Source organism: Eucyclogobius newberryi, unplaced genomic scaffold (assembly GCF_026437365.1).
Source record: "Eucyclogobius newberryi isolate DKJ021-1_F unplaced genomic scaffold, fEucNew1.0.hap1 SCAF_20, whole genome shotgun sequence".
Lineage (NCBI taxonomy): Eukaryota > Metazoa > Chordata > Actinopteri > Gobiiformes > Gobiidae > Eucyclogobius > Eucyclogobius newberryi.
The window spans coordinates 5,289,178-5,308,685 of record NW_027315835.1 but is presented as its reverse complement, the minus strand read 5'-3'; the positions used below and the strand labels follow the sequence as shown (position 1 = coordinate 5,308,685).

Sequence of the window (19,508 nt, the reverse complement as noted above, 5' to 3'; positions counted from 1 at the left end):
AAGTATGTAAGTATCACATAAAAGTACTTGTTTAAACATGTACTTTTTGAGTTAAAGTTCTGTTTTCTGGTTTTATTTAATTTAATAATACAAAATAGTGCTGGTCTTTTCGACAGCCCAACGTCAAGAATCTAAATCACTGGACAGACTCACTGTTTGTGGAGAGAGGGATGAGGCAGGGCTGTGCTTGGTCCCCCCTGTTGTTCTCTTTGTATTGAGCTCAACATAAATACAAGCTAACGGCATAGCGCCTTTCGTCTAGTGATGGACAGATACTGACGAAGGAGACGAAACATATATCTTACTCTTATTAGTCTAGTTTAGCTCTGATTTGATGCAAACAAATGTTTTTGGACCTGGTTTAGTCTAGATTTAGTCTCGGTTTGTATTTATGACTTAAAGTTCGATAACGAGCTGCGTCCCGACTTGACCTAGTGAGTTTACGCAGTAACTCATTTACCTTGACCTCACACAACCTCCATCCAGGTGAACTATTGCTCCAAGATAAGAGAATAAGATAAGCTTTATTTGTTGACAATGGGGAAATTCCAGGGTTGCAATAATAAAAGCAGATCATTTAGAACTAATTCTATAATCTTAATAATAATACAGCTCTTATATGGACAGAAAATTCCTCTTCCTGTACGAGAGGGCGCCCGGGTACTAGTGGAAGTTCAGTCCTTAGAAGTATATGTACTAGTGGAAGTTTAGTACTTAGAAGTATATGTACTAGTGGAAGTTTAGTACTTAGAAGTATATGTACTAGTGGAAGTTTAGTACTTAGAAGTATATGTACTAGTGGAAGTTCAGTCCTTAGAAGTATATGTACTAGTGGAAGTTTAGTACTTAGAAGTATATGTACTAGTGGAAGTTTAGTACTTAGAAGTATGTACTAGTGGAAGTTTAGTACTTAGAAGTATATGTACTAGTGGAAGTTTAGTACTTAGAAGTATATGTACTAGTGGAAGTTCAGTCCTTAGAAGTATATGTACTAGTGGAAGTTTAGTACTTAGAAGTATATGTACTAGTGGAAGTTTAGTACTTAGAAGTATGTACTAGTGGAAGTTTAGTACTTAGAAGTATATGTACTAGTGGAAGTTTAGTACTTAGAAGTATGTACCAGTGGAAGTTTAGTACTTAGAAGTATATGTACTAGTGGAAGTTTAGTACTTAGAAGTATGTACTAGTGGAAGTTTAGTACTTAGAAGTATATGTACTAGTGGAAGTTTAGTACTTAGAAGTATGTACCAGTGGAAGTTTAGTACTTAGAAGTATATGTACTAGTGGAAGTTTAGTACTTAGAAGTATGTACTAGTGGAAGTTTAGCACTTAGAAGTATATGTACTAGTGGAAGTTTAGTACTTAGAAGTATGTACTAGTGGAAGTTTAGCACTTAGAAGTATATGTACTAGTGGAAGTTTAGTACTTAGAAGTATGTACTAGTGGAAGTTTAGTACTTAGAAGTATGTACTAGTGGAAGTTTAGTACTTAGAAGTATATGTACCAGTGGAAGTTTAGTACTTAAAAGTATATGTACCAGTGGAAGTTTAGTACTTAGAAGTATATGTACTAGTGGAAGTTTAGTACTTAGAAGTATATGTACTAGTGGAAGTTTAGTACTTAGAAGTATATGTACCAGTGGAAGTTTAGTACTTAGAAGTATATGTACCAGTGGAAGTTTAGTACTTAGAAGTATATGTACTAGTGGAAGTTTAGTACTTAGAAGTATATGTACTAGTGGAAGTTTAGTACTTAGAAGTATATGTACTAGTGGAAGTTCAGTCCTTAGAAGTATATGTACTAGTGGAAGTTTAGTACTTAGAAGTATATGTACTAGTGGAAGTTTAGTACTTAGAAGTATGTACTAGTGGAAGTTTAGTACTTAGAAGTATATGTACTAGTGGAAGTTTAGTACTTAGAAGTATATGTACTAGTGGAAGTTCAGTCCTTAGAAGTATATGTACTAGTGGAAGTTTAGTACTTAGAAGTATATGTACTAGTGGAAGTTTAGTACTTAGAAGTATGTACTAGTGGAAGTTTAGTACTTAGAAGTATATGTACTAGTGGAAGTTTAGTACTTAGAAGTATGTACCAGTGGAAGTTTAGTACTTAGAAGTATATGTACTAGTGGAAGTTTAGTACTTAGAAGTATGTACTAGTGGAAGTTTAGTACTTAGAAGTATATGTACTAGTGGAAGTTTAGTACTTAGAAGTATGTACCAGTGGAAGTTTAGTACTTAGAAGTATATGTACTAGTGGAAGTTTAGTACTTAGAAGTATGTACTAGTGGAAGTTTAGCACTTAGAAGTATATGTACTAGTGGAAGTTTAGTACTTAGAAGTATGTACTAGTGGAAGTTTAGCACTTAGAAGTATATGTACTAGTGGAAGTTTAGTACTTAGAAGTATGTACTAGTGGAAGTTTAGTACTTAGAAGTATGTACTAGTGGAAGTTTAGTACTTAGAAGTATATGTACCAGTGGAAGTTTAGTACTTAAAAGTATATGTACCAGTGGAAGTTTAGTACTTAGAAGTATATGTACTAGTGGAAGTTTAGTACTTAGAAGTATATGTACTAGTGGAAGTTTAGTACTTAGAAGTATATGTACCAGTGGAAGTTTAGTACTTAGAAGTATATGTACCAGTGGAAGTTTAGTACTTAGAAGTATATGTACTAGTGGAAGTTTAGTACTTAAAAGTATATGTACCAGTGGAAGTTTAGTACTTAGAAGTATATGTACTAGTGGAAGTTTAGTACTTAGAAGTATATGTACCAGTGGAAGTTTAGTACTTAGAAGTATATGTACTAGTGGAAGTTTAGTACTTAAAAGTATATGTACCAGTGGAAGTTTAGTACTTAGAAGTATATGTACTAGTGGAAGTTTAGTACTTAGAAGTATATGTACCAGTGGAAGTTTAGTACTTAGAAGTATATGTACATGACGTCAAATATTTCTGAATAAATGTTCTTTATTTACAAGTGGAGCTGGAACAATGACAATGGAAAAACAAAAACACAGATTAATACAGTTTTATCTTGAAAAGGCATCGAAAAGTGTATCAAAATAAAAGTAAAGGCTTTAAATTATGACATTTTCAGTCGATTGTATTCAGCGCCGTTTATAGTTTAACTTTGACAAAATCTCAATCATTTCCTGTTTTCTCCAACACCGTAATCTTTTGAATAATGTATCCAAGTTTGAACAAAGGTTGGATTTAAAGGATTTATGCTAAAAAATGTTCTCTTACAAATTTAGAAACGCTTAAACCTGAGGGATTTTTCTCTATTTCAGGAAACGGATAAACGAGATTAAACGATTAACGGCGACGTGGAAAACAAAACGGTGAAATGACGTCCTCCACAGTCTGTCAGAAGTGTAAAAATGACATTAAAGGGACATTTTCTGCCACTTTTGTTCGATCGAATCACGAGAAAACATGATAAGAGCGAACGATAACTGACAAACCGCAACTTCAAACGACAAATATATGAAAGCAGATCAAACCTCGACTAAACCAAGACATAAAATATGGTTTGAGACGGTGATAAAAGTCGAGAAAAGGCAAAAACCAAGACTTAAAGAAGTTTGAACCAGGTCTAAAAGGTTCTAGCCTCTTTTTTATGCAACATCAAGGACTTTTTACTCCTTCAGAAAGACATTATATTTAGTTTTAAAGTGTTAATCCTTCATTTCAGGCACTTATTTCAGCCGTTGACTTGTCAAACGATCATTTCTATTGCACATCAAGACGTTTTGAATACAGTTTGAACCAGAAAAAGGTTGAAACGTGGTTTATTCTTCTATTCTCGATGTTTATTCTTCTATTCTCTAGTTTTGTCTCCATCTTTGTTCTAAAACGGTCATTTCGTGTGCGTTTTAGAGTCTGTATCGCCCACGCAACTATCTCTACAATTCTAACTAATCTTGTTTTATAAATGTGTCGCATCGTGAAACAAAACCGTTAAAAACGAAGCAGAACGTTGCGCTTTAGCTCATCGTTAGCGTCGATAAAAGCTCGAAACATCACGTCGCGTACGATAAATACTGACCAAAAAATACTGTCGCAATATATTCAATGACGTAATTCTTGTGAGACTAATAAACGAAGACTGAAACGGAGCTGAACGTGAACCGATCTCGTCACGTTCGAGAACAAAAGAGGCAGAAAACGCGGGAAAAATCGCCGGCATCTTTGGCCGATTTCAGTCCCAAAAGTCCAGCGTTCGATTTTACGAGGGCGTGAAGCCCAGAAGCTGCTCGATGGGTTTGTATCGCCACTCGTCGGCCTCCAGCTCCTCCACCAAACTCGCCAGCTTCTCCATCCGCGACACTTGTTGATCTGAAACGGCGAAAACGTGAGTCATTCAACGGGCAGGAAATGAATGAATGAATGAGACTTGCGGCTCTTTTGTCAACCCTTTAAACAGTTTTAACCAATAAAGGTTGAAATAAGATGACTGACGGCTTCTAAATGAAGAATATTTATGAATAAAGTGTGTTATTGATGAAAATCAGAGCGATGAAAACAAATAGATAAAGTTTTGTCTTAAACAGGCATCGAAAATGTTATTAAAATCTAAATAAAACCATAAACGAATCCATTTTCCTTGGTCCATTTTGGTTCCAGTGACATAGTTTAATTCTGTGACAATCTCCATACTTTTTTTTTATTACAACAATGAATCCATAAATCACGTCGCGAAAAGCTTTTATTTTTCATTTGTATCTTTGTTTTCTGTGATTGTGAACTCATGGAGACTAAACCAGAACTAAACAAGGACTAGTTTAAAGTCCAGACCGAGACTAAAGCAATAAAACTAACTATTTATTACCTTTATCTATTACAAATAAACAAAGTGTGTTACAGATTAAAATAAAAATAAACTGTTTAATTCATTTAAATTATTGCGATGCGGCTGTTGAACTGTAATATTTAAATACACTTTTTGACACAATAATTTCAGTCATTAAATCAAATAATGTTTAAGTCAAATAAAAGCTTAACTGAGACTAATTCAGATGGAATAAGAAGAATCCTAAATAAAAATCAGGCTTTTTCATATTTTTCCTTTTAAAGCAGAACTAAGTGACTTCAGTGCTCCCCCTGCAGCTCAAATGTGAAAATACACTCTCAGAGAACAGACACAAAAGCTTGTTTTCCCCTACGTTTTTAACTGAAAAAAAGTATAATCACAGACAAAAATCATTGAACGTGGCCAAGTATAAAAAGAGGGCCAGGGTTTCTCAGGAGAGTTTGTCTTCAGGTCGATGTCAGTAAATGTTACAAAGCTGATATTACACCCCCGAGACAGCAGGGGGCGACGACGGGCACTTCAAACGGCCCGAAAACACATATTTAACCATCACAGGGACTAACAGAGACGTTTAATATGGTAAAATGTGACTTAGTTCTGCTTTTATTAAAGATTTAGAGATATATTTTGTTTTTATAGATATATTTACAGCCATTTGTTTTTTAAAATATTATTTTAGGTTTTTTTTGTCATATTTTAGGTCTGTGAAGTAAAACCTAAACCTGTAATTACAACGACTAAACCAGAACCAAACCTAGACAGAAAAATTGACAAATAGCGTGATTGTAAGTACTTTCCGTGTATTTAGCGTGACATTGAGCAGCTCTAACTCAAAAGCACCGCCTTAAACTCTCACGTTTTCTCACCGTGTTTGACTTGCTTTAACGTGGAGGCCACTTGATAACTGAAGACGGATTCACAGAGGAATCGATCGGAGCCGTCTGAGGAAAAGAAAGAAAAGCACATTTTATAACAAGATTCATCCAAAAGAAGCTCGAGTCAGAAAGATTACGCGACAGTCGGAAGAATAAACCAGCGTTTCAAACATGTATGAACCAGGAAGTAGAAGATTAAAACACTTTTCCTTCACGTTCTGGTGTCGCCGACGTGGTTTTAAGGTGAAATAACAGCCGTGTTTGTGATTTGCCGCCCGGGCGTTCACGTCGATGTCGATTGTTGTTGTTTTTCCCGTTTAACATTCAGAGACGAGCAGTAAATAATAATATCCTTAAATGCCATGAAAAAAGTTATGGTTTGTGGTACATTTTGTGACGCTCACAACAAACTAAACACACATAAAAAAAAAAAATCACCTTTACACCACCAGATTGTGCAGACAAAGAGCTACTTGTCAAAAATCTATAAAAACAACAGCATAATTCATACTTAAGAATATGACGTGTATAAAGATATAGTTATAGACTTATAGAGTATATTTACATTTTTAAGAAATTAGTTTATGCTTTAAACTTCTTTCTGTGACTTTTCATTCACACAAATTTCATGAAAAACATCATTATTTTATCTTAAATGAATAAAATAACAAACAAAATCAACAAAAATGAATCAGACATTTTAATAATTATATTGTGTTATTGTTATTCTTAATATTTCTTTTCTGTTATTTTTTTTAAATATTGTCCTATGCCACATTTCAGCATTTATAATTACATTTTCTTGTCTTAAACACGTCTCATAAGATTCATATAATTGGGGTGGACATTTGAAAAGCCAGACATGGCTCATTAAAATGTCACTTTTAAAATGTCAATATTCACACTTTTGGCATTTAAATGAGCTCCATTACAACTCTGGAGCACAAACAAATGTCCGAGCTCTTTGTGAAGCTGAGTTTTGGCTTCTGTCGTCTCATTTACACTGATTTTAAGTGGAAACGAGGGAAAATCTGATGTTTTTGGGGTAAATATGAGGAAAAATAAAAAGCGGTTTTGTTATGTTTGGGTTTGAAAAATGCACCGTCAGGAAAACGATTTACGCTCAAAGATGTGCAAGAGAACTGGAACACGGCGGTAAAGACTGAAACTTTTGAACTTTTTTCACCTAAATAAATACAAATAATGTCCCTAAAATGAGATTTAGAGGTCTTGCGTTCGTGTGTTCTCTCTTTTAATCATGTTTTGTTTGTTTTTATGTGTTAGAACCAATTAAAAAACTGTGAGTAATAAAATGCCAATTGAAAATTGGGTGAAATCTTTGGTTTATACTTTTATTTTGTGGGTTTTGAGTACAAACTGATCCTGAAACGTCCCAGAATGACTGATTTGACATTTAAAAAACGAGGATTACTTATTGCTTTACGTTTTAAATAAATACCAAGGAGTTTTACACGTCCTTGTCATCAGTTTGCTGTCATATAAAAGTAAAAAGAAGAATTGCACGGTTGTTTTTACCCTCCATCATCTCGCCAGATCCTTTGGGATACGTGAACAGGACTTTCCTCGGCGGCGTGAGATCCGACGCGCTGAACCCGGAGACTGTGACCGAGCTGCCGCTCACTCCGCCCGCGGAGGACGAGGAGGAAGAGGCCGCCATCCCTGGAGCAACGGCAGAGCACACGACATCGGGATTAAACGGGTAAAGTCCCAAGTTACACGCAAATAACCGTGACGAGAGACGCGTTAGCCTGTTAGCTTCTCCGTTCTAAGTCTATGGCGAAATGCCGCGGTCAAAGCTAACAACAAAGCTAACGACAAAGCTAACGACAAAGCGGTCAAAATGTGACAGAAATAAGCAGAAAGTAACCATAAAGAGAACCGACACGAGCGCCTTATCATTTAGAAATAAGTTTAAAAGTGTAAAAGTTACCGTCAGAGCCTGAAAATGCTAAAAGAGAAAGAGAATTTATCCGCGAAGTTATGTCACTTCTGTGTTTGGGTTTGACACAAGCATTGCGACAGAGAAGCGATTTACGTTCAAAGGTGTACAACTCAACTGGAATGCGGCAAAACCGCTTAAACGTCGGATCCAGGTGATTTTTAGATTTATTGAAGTTGCAGCGTGTCGTAAAGTGACATTTCACGGCGCATGAACGTCAAACTGCTGCTTTATGAAGCTATGATGCGGCAAAGTGACATTTAAAAGCCTCAAACTATTATATTTTAGCACAGTTTCTTTTTAAAGTGATTCATCTACTCATTAAGTAGGTTTATTCTGTTTCAGTTTGAGCCTAACTTGTTGCGATCATGGAAATTCTACGTCCACAACTTGTGATCATAGACGGCAGACAATATCGACGAAATGTGATTGAAGAAGATCAATATGAGGAGGAAGAGGAGTTTTACTGCAGCGGACCAACTGGTGAGTTTAACTGTTTATGTGCAGACTTGAAATTACCTATTCGATTTGAAAAGGTATGTGGTGGCATAAAGTTGAGTTATTGTTATTATGATTAATTTATAACGATTTACTAACACTTTTATTATTATTATTACTATCATCATAATTTTTATTATGATTTTTATTATGATTTGTATTATTACACATAAATAATAATACGTTAATAATAATAATAACACATAAATAATAATACGTAAATAATAATAATAACACATAAATAATAATATGTAAATAGGATAATAATACGTAAATAATAATAATAACACGTATATAATAATATGTAAATAATAATACGTAAATAATAATACGTAAATAATAATATGTAAATAATAACAATACGTAAATAATAAATAAATAATAATACATAAATAATAATAATAACACGTATATAATAACACGTAAATAATAATAATAATACGTAAATAATAATAATACATAAGTCATATTTGTAAACATCTCCATCTCTCTGCTATAGCAAAATGTTTTTTTTGCATTATTTTTTAAAATGTTGGATTAAAAAAGTACTAAATGTCTTGTGTTTAGAGTCAGAGAACCTGGTAGAGGAGTTGTTATTATTATAATTATTTTATTACGATTTATTATGATTTTATTATGATTATTGTTATTATTCTTATTTTACTATCTATAGTGGTAAATTGAGGATATCGAATAATTGATTGTTAATATTTATGTTCATCTTTTTATAATGATCAGTGCATATATATAGTTGTGGTTTAGTTTTGCTTTCGGTGAGTTCATGAGAATAGAATGATTAGAATAATAGAACAATGACACAAAATAAAGTGTAAAGTGTATTTTTTGTCTGCATCGGTGGATAAATAAAGTCCTAAATGTGGTGCGTTTAGAGCCCGAGGACCTGATGGAGGACGAGAGCTGCGACACTCACTGCGTGGAGCAAACGGAACGAGGTTTCCGCTGCGCCATCGACGTGCCCAGCGTCCTGTACAAGTGAGCGAAGGCTTTTACCATTTCAATACGTCCCATACCATGTGCTCCATTTTATTTTCTCTTCTCTAGATATATCATCGGTAAAAAGGGAGAAACTCGCAGGAGGCTGGAGCACGACACCAAGACCAACATCAGCATCCCCAAACAGGGCGTGGAAGGACAAATAGGTAAGATTTAGAGGATCGTGACATCAAAACAGCAATATATATATGCAAACTTTCTTCATTTTAACGAGGCACACGCGACTTTACGGTTTTGAGAGTGTTCAAATTGATATCTGACAAAAGACGTGCACCGTTTGTGAGATAATCAGAGGAAGTACAATGTTATTAGAGGAATGTGGGGTTAGAACGAGGGCCGCACTGACTAATCGGCCGAACGAACCAATATTTAGTCACTTAAGTCTAGATTTATCTCGTTTTAAGACATTTCTACTAAATAAACGCTAAATAAATCAGAATATACTATTATTACTATTTACTATTATTACAGATTATTATATTAAACTTATTTCAAGAATTTCAAGAAAAATAACATTCTCTTTTCAATTATTTCAGGATTTTTTTTTTGTGCCTAAAACAAGTGTATTTTTCTCTCAAGAGGGTGTAATTTTGCAGTGTAGTCGTAATCGTTATCTGGAATATACAAGCTCTAAAACACGAACAAAATCACCTTTTCATAACGAATACAGTGGCGTTTTTACGTCAAAATGTCAAAAAACACCAAAGCATTTCTGATTTTTATCAAAAAATACACTTTATTTGTAAATATTATCTGCTTTTCAGCCTTTATTTAATTCTTTATTCTATTCTAAATCGTCTCAATGTACAAAATAAATTATTGTTTGACTATTTGACCTGGTTAAAACGACAAAGCAGCTCTTAAAGTGACTCTGAATCCTTGGATTTATTTCAGAAATAACGAAAATGGAAAAAAAAAAGACAAATTTGATGATTCTTTTTTTATTCCGTGTCGAATGGCGTCGCCTTGGTAACCCTCTGGCGTGTTTTCAGTCATCACGGGCGCTCATAAATCCGCCGTCTCGTCCGCCGTCACTCGAGTGGAGCTGCTCGTCGACAGCTTCAGGAGGAAACAGCCGTTCACTCACTTCCTGTCGTTCCCGCTCAACGAGCCCCAAATCCAGGACAGTTTCCTCAAGTTCAAGGACCAAGTGCTGGAGAAGTGTTCCCAGGTAAAGGATGACGCACTGGAGTATAAGTCGCACTGGAGTATAAGTCGCAGTTTTTGGGGGAAATTTAATAGATAAAATCCAATCCATCTTGAAATGCAAAATAATAACAGATGAGAGAACATGGTGAATAGGTGTACGTATGCTAACGCTAACACCTTCAGCTACATGACGTATGCTAACGCTAACACCTTCAGCTACATGACGTATGCTAACGCTAACACCTTCAGCTACATGACATATGCTAACGCTAACACCTTCAGCTACATGACGTATGCTAACGCTAACACCTTCAGCTACATGACGTATGCTAACGCTAACACCTTCAGCTACATGACGTATGCTAACGCTAGCACCTTCAGCTACATGACGTATGCTAACGCTAACACCTTCAGCTACATGACGTATCCTAACGCTAGCACCTTCAGCTACATGACGTATCCTAACGCTAGCACCTTCAGCTACATGACGTATGCTAACGCTAACACCTTCAGCTACATGACGTATGCTAACGCTAACACCTTCAGCTACATGACGTATGCTAACGCTAACACCTTCAGCTACATGACGTATGCTAACGCTAACACCTTCAGCTACATGACGTATGCTAACGCTAGCACCTTCAGCTACATGACGTATGCTAACGCTAACACCTTCAGCTACATGACGTATCCTAACGCTAGCACCTTCAGCTACATGACGTATCCTAACGCTAGCACCTTCAGCTACATGACGTATGCTAACGCTAACACCTTCAGCTACATGACGTATGCTAACGCTAACACCTTCAGCTACATGACGTATGCTAACGCTAACACCTTCAGCTACATGACGTATGCTAACGCTAACACCTTCAGCCACATGACGTATGCTAACGCTAGCACCTTCAGCTACATGACGTATGCTAACGCTAGCACCTTCAGCTACATGACGTATGCTAACGCTAACACCTTCAGCTACATGACGTATGCTAACGCTAACACCTTCAGCTACATGACGTATCCTAACGCTAGCACCTTCAGCTACATGACGTATGCTAACGCTAACACCTTCAGCTACATGAGGCACAGACAGAACTGTGGTAAGTGTCTGGTATGTTAACGTAACATATGAACAGTTATTCAGATAACTATAGCATAAAGAACATGCTAACAAGTTTAGCAAAGCATCAGTTTTACCCCAAATCACTAAATCCAGTGAATTCTTCTTCCTCTGTGTCACTTCTAAACAACTCCACAAACTCCAGAGGAAGAGGAAGTGCAGCTTCTTCTTCTGCGTCGCGTAGAATGCAAATATTAGACCGTTGCTAAATTTACATGCAGACTAAACTATCTGATCGTTATCTGATTTCTGGAGTTAATAGATCGTTGAAATGTCACGTAAACAGTTATCTGATGTGAGTAATCTGATTTCTCTTTGATTGAGCAGGTTTTGATGAGGATTGTGAACGATTGAGTAATTTTAAAATTCATTGTAATTTGTCTTCAAAATACAACAAATGCTTTAAAAAAAATAAAAAAAAATAATTAAAAAAATCTCTATATCAGATCTAATTATTGGATTGTCTGATTTTTAAATGTAAATGTGCCTAGTTTGAATTTAAATGAAAAGATGAATTAATTTGTCTGTCGTGGTGCCAACAATTTAGAATATCAAATGTAAAATAATTAAAACAACGGCATTTTATATGTTCAGAACAGACTGCGGTTGTACATCATGTTGTCATTCGTAGCAGCCGCAGCTAAACTGTCCGAGTCGTGTTTGTTTGGTTCCAGGATCGCGGCGTCGAGGCGAGCGTCTTCCAGAACCCGTCCAAACTGCACCTCACGGTCGGGACGTTGGCCCTGCTGAACGAGCTAGAGGTGAAGAGAGTCTGTGAACAACTCCAGCAGTGTCAGGACTTCATCAGGTGAGCGGGAAACCATACATACATTTACATTTATATAGTTTAATATCGTCGTTAAAAAAAAATCCGTTATTCGTTTTATTCAGATCAGGATTCAGTTCAGTGCAGACGTTTTTAATCTGTGGCGTGCGGTCAAGGCAATCAAGACGAGCAGTGATTGACTAATAAAAAACATTTAAAAAGTAAATTAAATTGGTCTAAAGTATATCTGAATAAGCCTGTTTTCCGCTCACTTCCGCTGCTGAAGCTCGGCTTAAGTCGCAGTGTCTGTTAGTGCCCTCTTCAGGTCGCTGAGCAGTACTGCGGGAAGCTTGGTTCTTCCTCTCTCGCCACCTTTCAGTCTGTGGGCGTGTTCGGAGGCCCGTTTGTGCTCCGCCCTCTATCATGAGCGTTTTAGAGCTCTGCATGTGACTGAGCATGTGCAGAGGAGAAGAGGAGCAACAATCTGACTCAAAAACGATCTTTTAGTCCGTGTTTGTAGCTCAGGCTCTGTTCACATTTATAATGATTAGTTAGAAACACAAGCAGTATTTGGAAAACATAGAACGCTAGTTTGTGTCATGAATTGTCCAGTGAGACCGTTCAATCCATGCAGCAGTTAAGACGATAGTTTAGCTCAGTAAAATAGGCAGTTGCTCTTCACACGGGAGAGCGGGGGAAAGACTAGCTTCTGCATGCATGGTGTTATTAAAAAAACAATAAAATCACTACCAAATATTGATGAACACCCAAAATCCATCTATAAAGTGGAAATATGGCGACTGAAGGCTTCTAGATAGAGAATATTTTCAAATAAAGTGTATTTATCATGAAACTTGGAAACAGTTTACCATATTTTCTGGAGTATAAGTCGCACCAGCCAAAAAATGCATCATAGAGAAGAAAAAAACATATATAAGTTGCACTGGAGTATGAAATGCAGTTGCAAGTGTGAAAATAACAAATAATATCACATATAAGTCGCTCCAGAGTATAAGTGTATAAGTATAAATATAAGTATAAGTCGCACCCCGGCCAAAACTGTGAAAAAAGGTGCGACTTATAGTCCGGAAAATACGGTATTCTGTTTTTGCATTTTGATTTATTAATGTCTCTGTCTTTTCGTATCCGTTAATCGTCTGTTTAGTCCAGATGTTTATCAAATATACGCCTACGATCGTCCTGTACCGTCGTTAAGCTCTAATATGACCTGAACCATTGAAGCGTTCGTCATTTTACGATGAAAACGCGTTCACGCTCCAAAGACGTCATGAATCGAGATGTGGCGTTCATGTTCTGCCCAGGGAGATCACCGGAGGGAGGCCTCTGCGGCTGGAGGTCAAAGGGGTCGAGTACATGAACGACGATCCCGGGACAGTGGACGTGCTCTACGCCAAAGTCGACGCCAAGGACGGCTCCGACAAGTGAGGGGAAAGTCCGTTTGTAGCCGGCTTTTAACGCCTGCGCACTGCGGAACATTTCACACTTCCACGGTCCTGGATCTGGTGTTTGCGTGTTCAAGGTTGTGTAAAGGTCAATCAAATGGCTCGATATTTCCTGAACAAGTGCATTCAAAAAGGTGGGAACGTGCTTTGTGTTAGCTCTTTTCGTTAGCTCTTTTCGTTACCTCTTTTCGTTTGCTCTTTTCGTTAGCTCTTTTCGTTTGCTCTTTTCGTTAGCTCTTTTTGTTTGCTCTTTTCGTTAGCTCTTTTCGTTACCTCTTTTCGTTTGCTCTTTTCGTTAGCTCTTTTCGTTAGCTCTTTTCGTTAGCTCTTTTCGTTTGCTCTTTTCGTTAGCTCTTTTCGTTGGCTCTTTTCGTTACCTCTTTTCGTTTGCTCTTTTCGTTAGCTCTTTTCGTTAGCTCTTTTCGTTAGCTCTTTTCGTTTGCTCTTTTCGTTAGCTCTTTTCGTTGGCTCTTTTCGTTGGCGTTTTTTGTTAGCTCTTTTCGTTACCTCTTTTCGTTTGCTCTTTTCGTTTGCTCTTTTCGTTAGCTCTTTTCGTTAGCTCTTTTCGTTACCTCTTTTCGTTTGCTCTTTTCGTTAGCTCTTTTCGTTGGCTCTTTTCGTTAGCGTTTTTTGTTAGCTCTTTTCATTAGCTCTTTTCGTTAGCTCTTTTCATTAGCTCTTTTCGTTAGCTTTTTTGTTAGCTTTTTTCATTAGCTCTTTTCGTTAGCTTTTTTGTTAGCTTTTTTCATTAGCTCTTTTCGTTAGCTCTTTTCGTTAGCTCTTTTCATTAGCTCTTTTCATTAGCTCTTTTCATTAGCTTTTTCGTTAGCTCTTTTCGTTAGCTCTTTTTGTTGGCTCTTTTCATTCGCTCTTTTCGTTAGCTCTTTTCGTTAGCTGTTTTCGTTAGCTCTTTTCATTAGCTCTTTTCATTCAAGTGCATTTGTTCCAGAGGTATCCATTTGTTGTGTCCATGGCAGGAGTTTTAAAGCGCCCCCTACAGGTCGAACGACTCGGTGAACGAAAATGCACTTAAGATAAATATATTTAGAATTTTGCTAAAAATTATATAAAATGTTATCACAGAATAGCTCATTTTTTAGGTTTATAATTTCACCCGTTTTTAATTGATGACATCACACTAGGAAATTACCCAGAAAACACCCAAATAAAAAAATATATGAGAGCGACTTTATTTTGTTGAATTCATGTTTAGAGAGTCAAAAAGTTGTTTCTTTGTGTAAATTCTCCATAAACTTTGACTGGAGTGAGGTTTCCCTGGTGTGATGTCACTTCCTGTAATAATTTTCTACAGATTTTTCAACGTTTTCTTCACAAATACCTGCTCGATCGGTGTAAAACTATCATTTAAATGTACGACAGGTATAAACACACCAAATAAAGTCAAAATTAGAGTAGTAGTAGTTCCGCAATCAAATGGAACGCCAATGTCTAAACGAGTCTGTAGCTCTTTGTTAGCATCAGGACAAAAACACATGATGATGCCTCTCCGTTAAGATGTACATATGTTTTCCCCTTCTTCGTCAGTCAAAATCAAATGACGCTCTTTCCCATTTTGATTTGAATATAATTAGTAGAGTGCCTCGCCAAATTGTTAATACAGCTATTTTTTCAATTTGTTTTCAATGGAAGCGTTAGCGTTAGCCTCCAAACGTGACAAACTGTGATAAACCCAGGGCTGTTTTGGCGACTGAAAAGCGCCCGAGCGCACGCGAGTAACACCAGAGCCTCCATGTAAAGCATTATCTCGTGTAAAAGTGGATGTTTGTAGTTTGTTGGCGCTAAAAGAACCCGTGTTGCTCTGTGGCAGGCTGCAGGCGCTGGCCGATCGCCTGGTGGAGCACTTCGTCTCGTTGGGGCTGATGGTTCGAGAGTGGGACCGGGTCAAACTGCACGGCACCGTCATGAACACGCTGTTTAGGAAAGACTCGGCAGGTAAAGGACCCGACTGTGGCCCCGTGCGATCGTGGGCGGCGCCGCACGGATCAAGGCTTCCGGAAAAAAAACAGTTTGTGAAATATGTATGAGCAGATTAGGGTCAAAGCTAATTTTATTACATCATGAAAAACTTACGCTAAACGTATTCATTATTTTTAGCGCTAACAAAAACTAGCATGCTAACAACACACTTCCTGGTTCTTAGACACAAAAAAACATGCTTTATGATTAAACGTAGACGGCAAAAACGGTCTCATTCTGAACATATAGTGGCTTTTATAATATATACTTTCTGGAGGCAAAGATAATCTAATTTTATTACATCATGAAAACGTACGCTAAACGTATTCATTTTTTTCAGCGCTAAAAAAAACTAGCATGCTAACAGCACACTTCCTGGTTCTCGGACCAAAAAAACCCATGCTTTATAATTAAACGTAGATGGTCTTATTCTGAACTTAAGAGCGGCTTTTAGAACATATCCTCTTTGTTACCAGCCCTTTAACTTAATCAAGTGTAGATTTCACTCTCGCCGTTACGACCCACGACACAGTTTCAACACCTTTTTGTGTTTTTGTGACCGTCTTATTCTTAAACGGCCTGTAAATGGTTAAATAATGATCGATCTGTGAAGCGCTGGACGTCACGCCTGGTGTTTGGCCCTGGGGTTTGACGTGAGCACAGCCACTGTCTCTGCTCCACCTCTCTCTCTCTCTCTCTCTCTCTCTCCCTCTCTCTCTCTCTCCCTCCCTCTCTCTCTCTCCCTCCCTCTCTCTCTCTCACTTGCACTCTTTGCCATAAACACTGACCTTCATTTCACAATGTTCTCTCTCTCTTTACACTCCCCCTTTCTCTCTTTCTCTTTCTCTCTGTTTCTCTCCCCCCTCCCTCTCCCCTCCCTCTCTCTGCCCCTCTCTCTCTCTCCCTCCCTCTCTCTCTCTCTCTCTTGTTCTGTTCTGGTTCAGACCAGTCCAAAGATCACTGACAAACCTCTCTTTATATTCACTCTCGACCTTTAAAAACAACTCCCTCTCTCTCTCTCTCTCTCTCTCTCTCTCTCTCTCTCTCTAAAACCATAACTTTGTTGACTTCTAAAAGATGAAAACTTAATCCTTGTTGTTATCATTATTACTGCACATTTTATCACCAGATTAAAAGTAGAGATGCAGCGATGTCCAGTCTGATCAAATGTTGTGTTGGAGACCGTTTATAACTTCAATACTAAATTACATGATTATATATTTGTAAAACATTGTGCTCAGTCTCACAGTTTAGCTGCAGTAACACTAAATGACTAACACTAAACTGTAGGAGCAGCGCAGACTACGATCTGTGTCTCCGTTTCACTGCAGAAGAAATAACTGTTATTTAGCACTTTTGAATCTTCATTATTTGGATAATGCTCATGTCCATGTTCTTCTCCTGACGTTCTCTCTCTCTCTCTCTCTCTCTCTCTCTCTCTCTCTCTCTCTCTCTCTCTCTCTCTCTCTCTCTCTCTCTCTCTCTCTCTCTCTCTCTCTCTCTCACACACATCGTTCATTTTCACTCTGGACTAAATCAACACCAGGAAAGACACAGACATTGCTGACTGTGTTTGCTGACCAGGGCTAATCCATTATTATTATTCAAACGACTCATTTACTAATCAACAAACTCATACGTTTTTCTAACAATATTACGTCAATCTGACAGAAACGTGAGGTTTAAAGTACATATTAAAGCTTCTCTTATTTTCTAATATATTTATCACCGTTTTACTTCTGTTAAGTTGCAGTTTGTGAAGAAAGTTTTAAAAATAAGAGTTTAAAATGACAGGAAGTGGAGCTGAATCCCTCTGTGATGTCATCAGTGTGCGACACAGAGACAGTTTAAACCATGGTTGGACTAAATAAAGGTGTTTTATGGTGTTATTGTGTCAGATCAGAACTGTTGTGTCATTTATGTGGAGTTTGGCTCTTGTTTACAGTCTGGTTGCTATGGTAACAGCTGTGGAATCACCTCTACTTATATCCAACCAGGAAGTACAATTATAAACTTGGTCAAACTGGAGACAAACAGGCAAAATGTTTAGTCAAATCTGAAATATTTAGTGCAATGTGAAGTCTAACCTGTCATAGGGACTTAGATATTGAAATAAATGTTTGTTTGTTTGTTTGCTGCAGCTAAAGGCTCAGGTTCTTCTGGAGGAAAACCTGTGAACACAAGAGAAGCTTTTGACGCGAGAAATATTCTAAAGGTCAGTACTTTTCCACAATGCAAAAGTCAAACGTAATCGCCCGAAAAGACAATAATACAGTTTATTATACGTTTTATTTACCATTAAAATGAATAATGTCGCCATGGTTTTATTTCTCTTTGAAAATGGTTTATTATTGATTGTATTGTAGAGATAAATATTTGACAATCCGCATCAACGTTTGAATAAAATAAATAAAATAAATAAAATAAATAAAATAAATAAAATAAATAAATGAATTGAAAAATAATATATAAAATAAATACTATAAATACAATCAATAAAATAACACATACATACATACATACATAAAATACATAAAAATACAAATGTAATTAATTAATATACATATATAATCTGTCGGTTCATGTCTCATTATTTGTATCCTTCAGAAAGTTTATTTTCATGAAGCTGTTGTTTGGTCGTGGCGTCGTTAAATGTAAATAATCGTTAAATCGTACTAATTCTTTCTCCAATAACGTAGCACAAACCCGTATAAGGTGACACGTGCACGGGTCATGCCTCATCGCTCTTTTATTCTCCGTCTTGTTGCAGACTTTTGGATCGTATCGTTTCGGAGAGCTGGACTTGAACACGGTGCTTTTGTCGCAGAGATACTCCTCGGACTGTACGGGATATTACTCCACAGCCGGACAAATACGCTTCTCCTGAACCTCTGGACGTGGTTTAGTCCTGCTCTTGTTCCTTTTAGTCCTGATCTAGTCCCTTTTAGTCCTGATCTTGTCCCGTTTAGTCCTGATCTAGTCCAGGTTTAGCTCCAGATCAGGCAAAACTGAGGCTGAACTTGTGTTGTTCGTCCACCAGATGGCAGCAGGGTTGTACTCACTGCGTTTGAATCCAAAGTGAACATGGACAACAGAGAGAACAAGAGAACTTTATGTCATTATAAAGAGTTAAACTGTATGATATTGTGGTGGTGGGCGGAGTTTACGTCAACATTCTGCTGCAGCTTTGATTAAAAACGAACAGCTTTGAGAGATCAGAAAGTGTTTCATTTGTATTTGCATTTAACACATTACAATGAGTGCAGTTGTGAAGCTAAACTAACGGCCATGAAGTCTCTGTAAAGGTCTAAACTACAGGTTTAGCAGTCATCCAGGTCAACTTTGCATCCACCTTTCTCTTTTGACACTTACAGTTTTGAATCGTGTTTAGCCTCGACGTGTAAATCTGGAAATAGCTTTGTCCCACTCAACAAATAAATTGTCGGGATGTACATTGGATAAAATGGTTAAAGAAACCTGGGCTGAACATTATTTTTGACCTAAGTATGGATAAGATTTAGGTTTTCAAAGTCTTTATGTGGGTAAAATCATCAACGGATCCTCATGGAGAACATAAGAACATTTACTCTTGAGCACTTCTGAATGTCCAGAGTCTCATGCCTCAACGTCCTGGATTCTTCTGAGGAACGTGTGTAGAAAGCACCATCGTGGCCTCCACCATCAGGGCCTCCACCATCGGGGCCTCCACCATCTTTGTCCATAAATCCTGAGAAAACGACAAGGCTGAGGAATCCCACAATTACTAATAAGAATCAAACAAAAATATCTAGAAAAATAACTTAAAGGTGCCATATCATGCTTTTTTCACGTTTCGTAGTCTATCCTAAGTGTATAATTGATAATAATAAGG

General features: G+C 37.1%; 2 protein-coding genes across 2 annotated transcripts; one reads left to right on the top strand and one right to left on the bottom strand.

Annotated features, from left to right (window-relative positions):
• Positions 1-4,223: 4,223 nt before the first annotated feature.
• anapc16 (anaphase promoting complex subunit 16) lies at positions 4,224-7,771 on the bottom strand. Its single transcript, XM_072456461.1, has 4 exons — positions 7,642-7,771; positions 7,227-7,370; positions 5,682-5,756; positions 4,224-4,340 (listed from the first exon to the last, which is right to left on the bottom strand). The coding sequence occupies exons 2-4, from the start codon at positions 7,366-7,368 to the stop codon at positions 4,231-4,233; spliced, it is 327 nt and encodes a 108-aa protein (XP_072312562.1). The 5' UTR covers positions 7,369-7,370; positions 7,642-7,771; the 3' UTR covers positions 4,224-4,230.
• A 102-nt stretch (positions 7,772-7,873) lies between these two features.
• On the top strand, positions 7,874-18,760 carry ascc1 (activating signal cointegrator 1 complex subunit 1). Its single transcript, XM_072456460.1, has 9 exons — positions 7,874-8,133; positions 9,039-9,141; positions 9,211-9,308; positions 10,155-10,333; positions 12,106-12,239; positions 13,520-13,639; positions 15,489-15,613; positions 17,779-17,852; positions 18,408-18,760. The coding sequence occupies exons 1-9, from the start codon at positions 8,019-8,021 to the stop codon at positions 18,522-18,524; spliced, it is 1,065 nt and encodes a 354-aa protein (XP_072312561.1). The 5' UTR covers positions 7,874-8,018; the 3' UTR covers positions 18,525-18,760.
• The last annotated feature ends 748 nt before the right edge of the window (positions 18,761-19,508 follow it).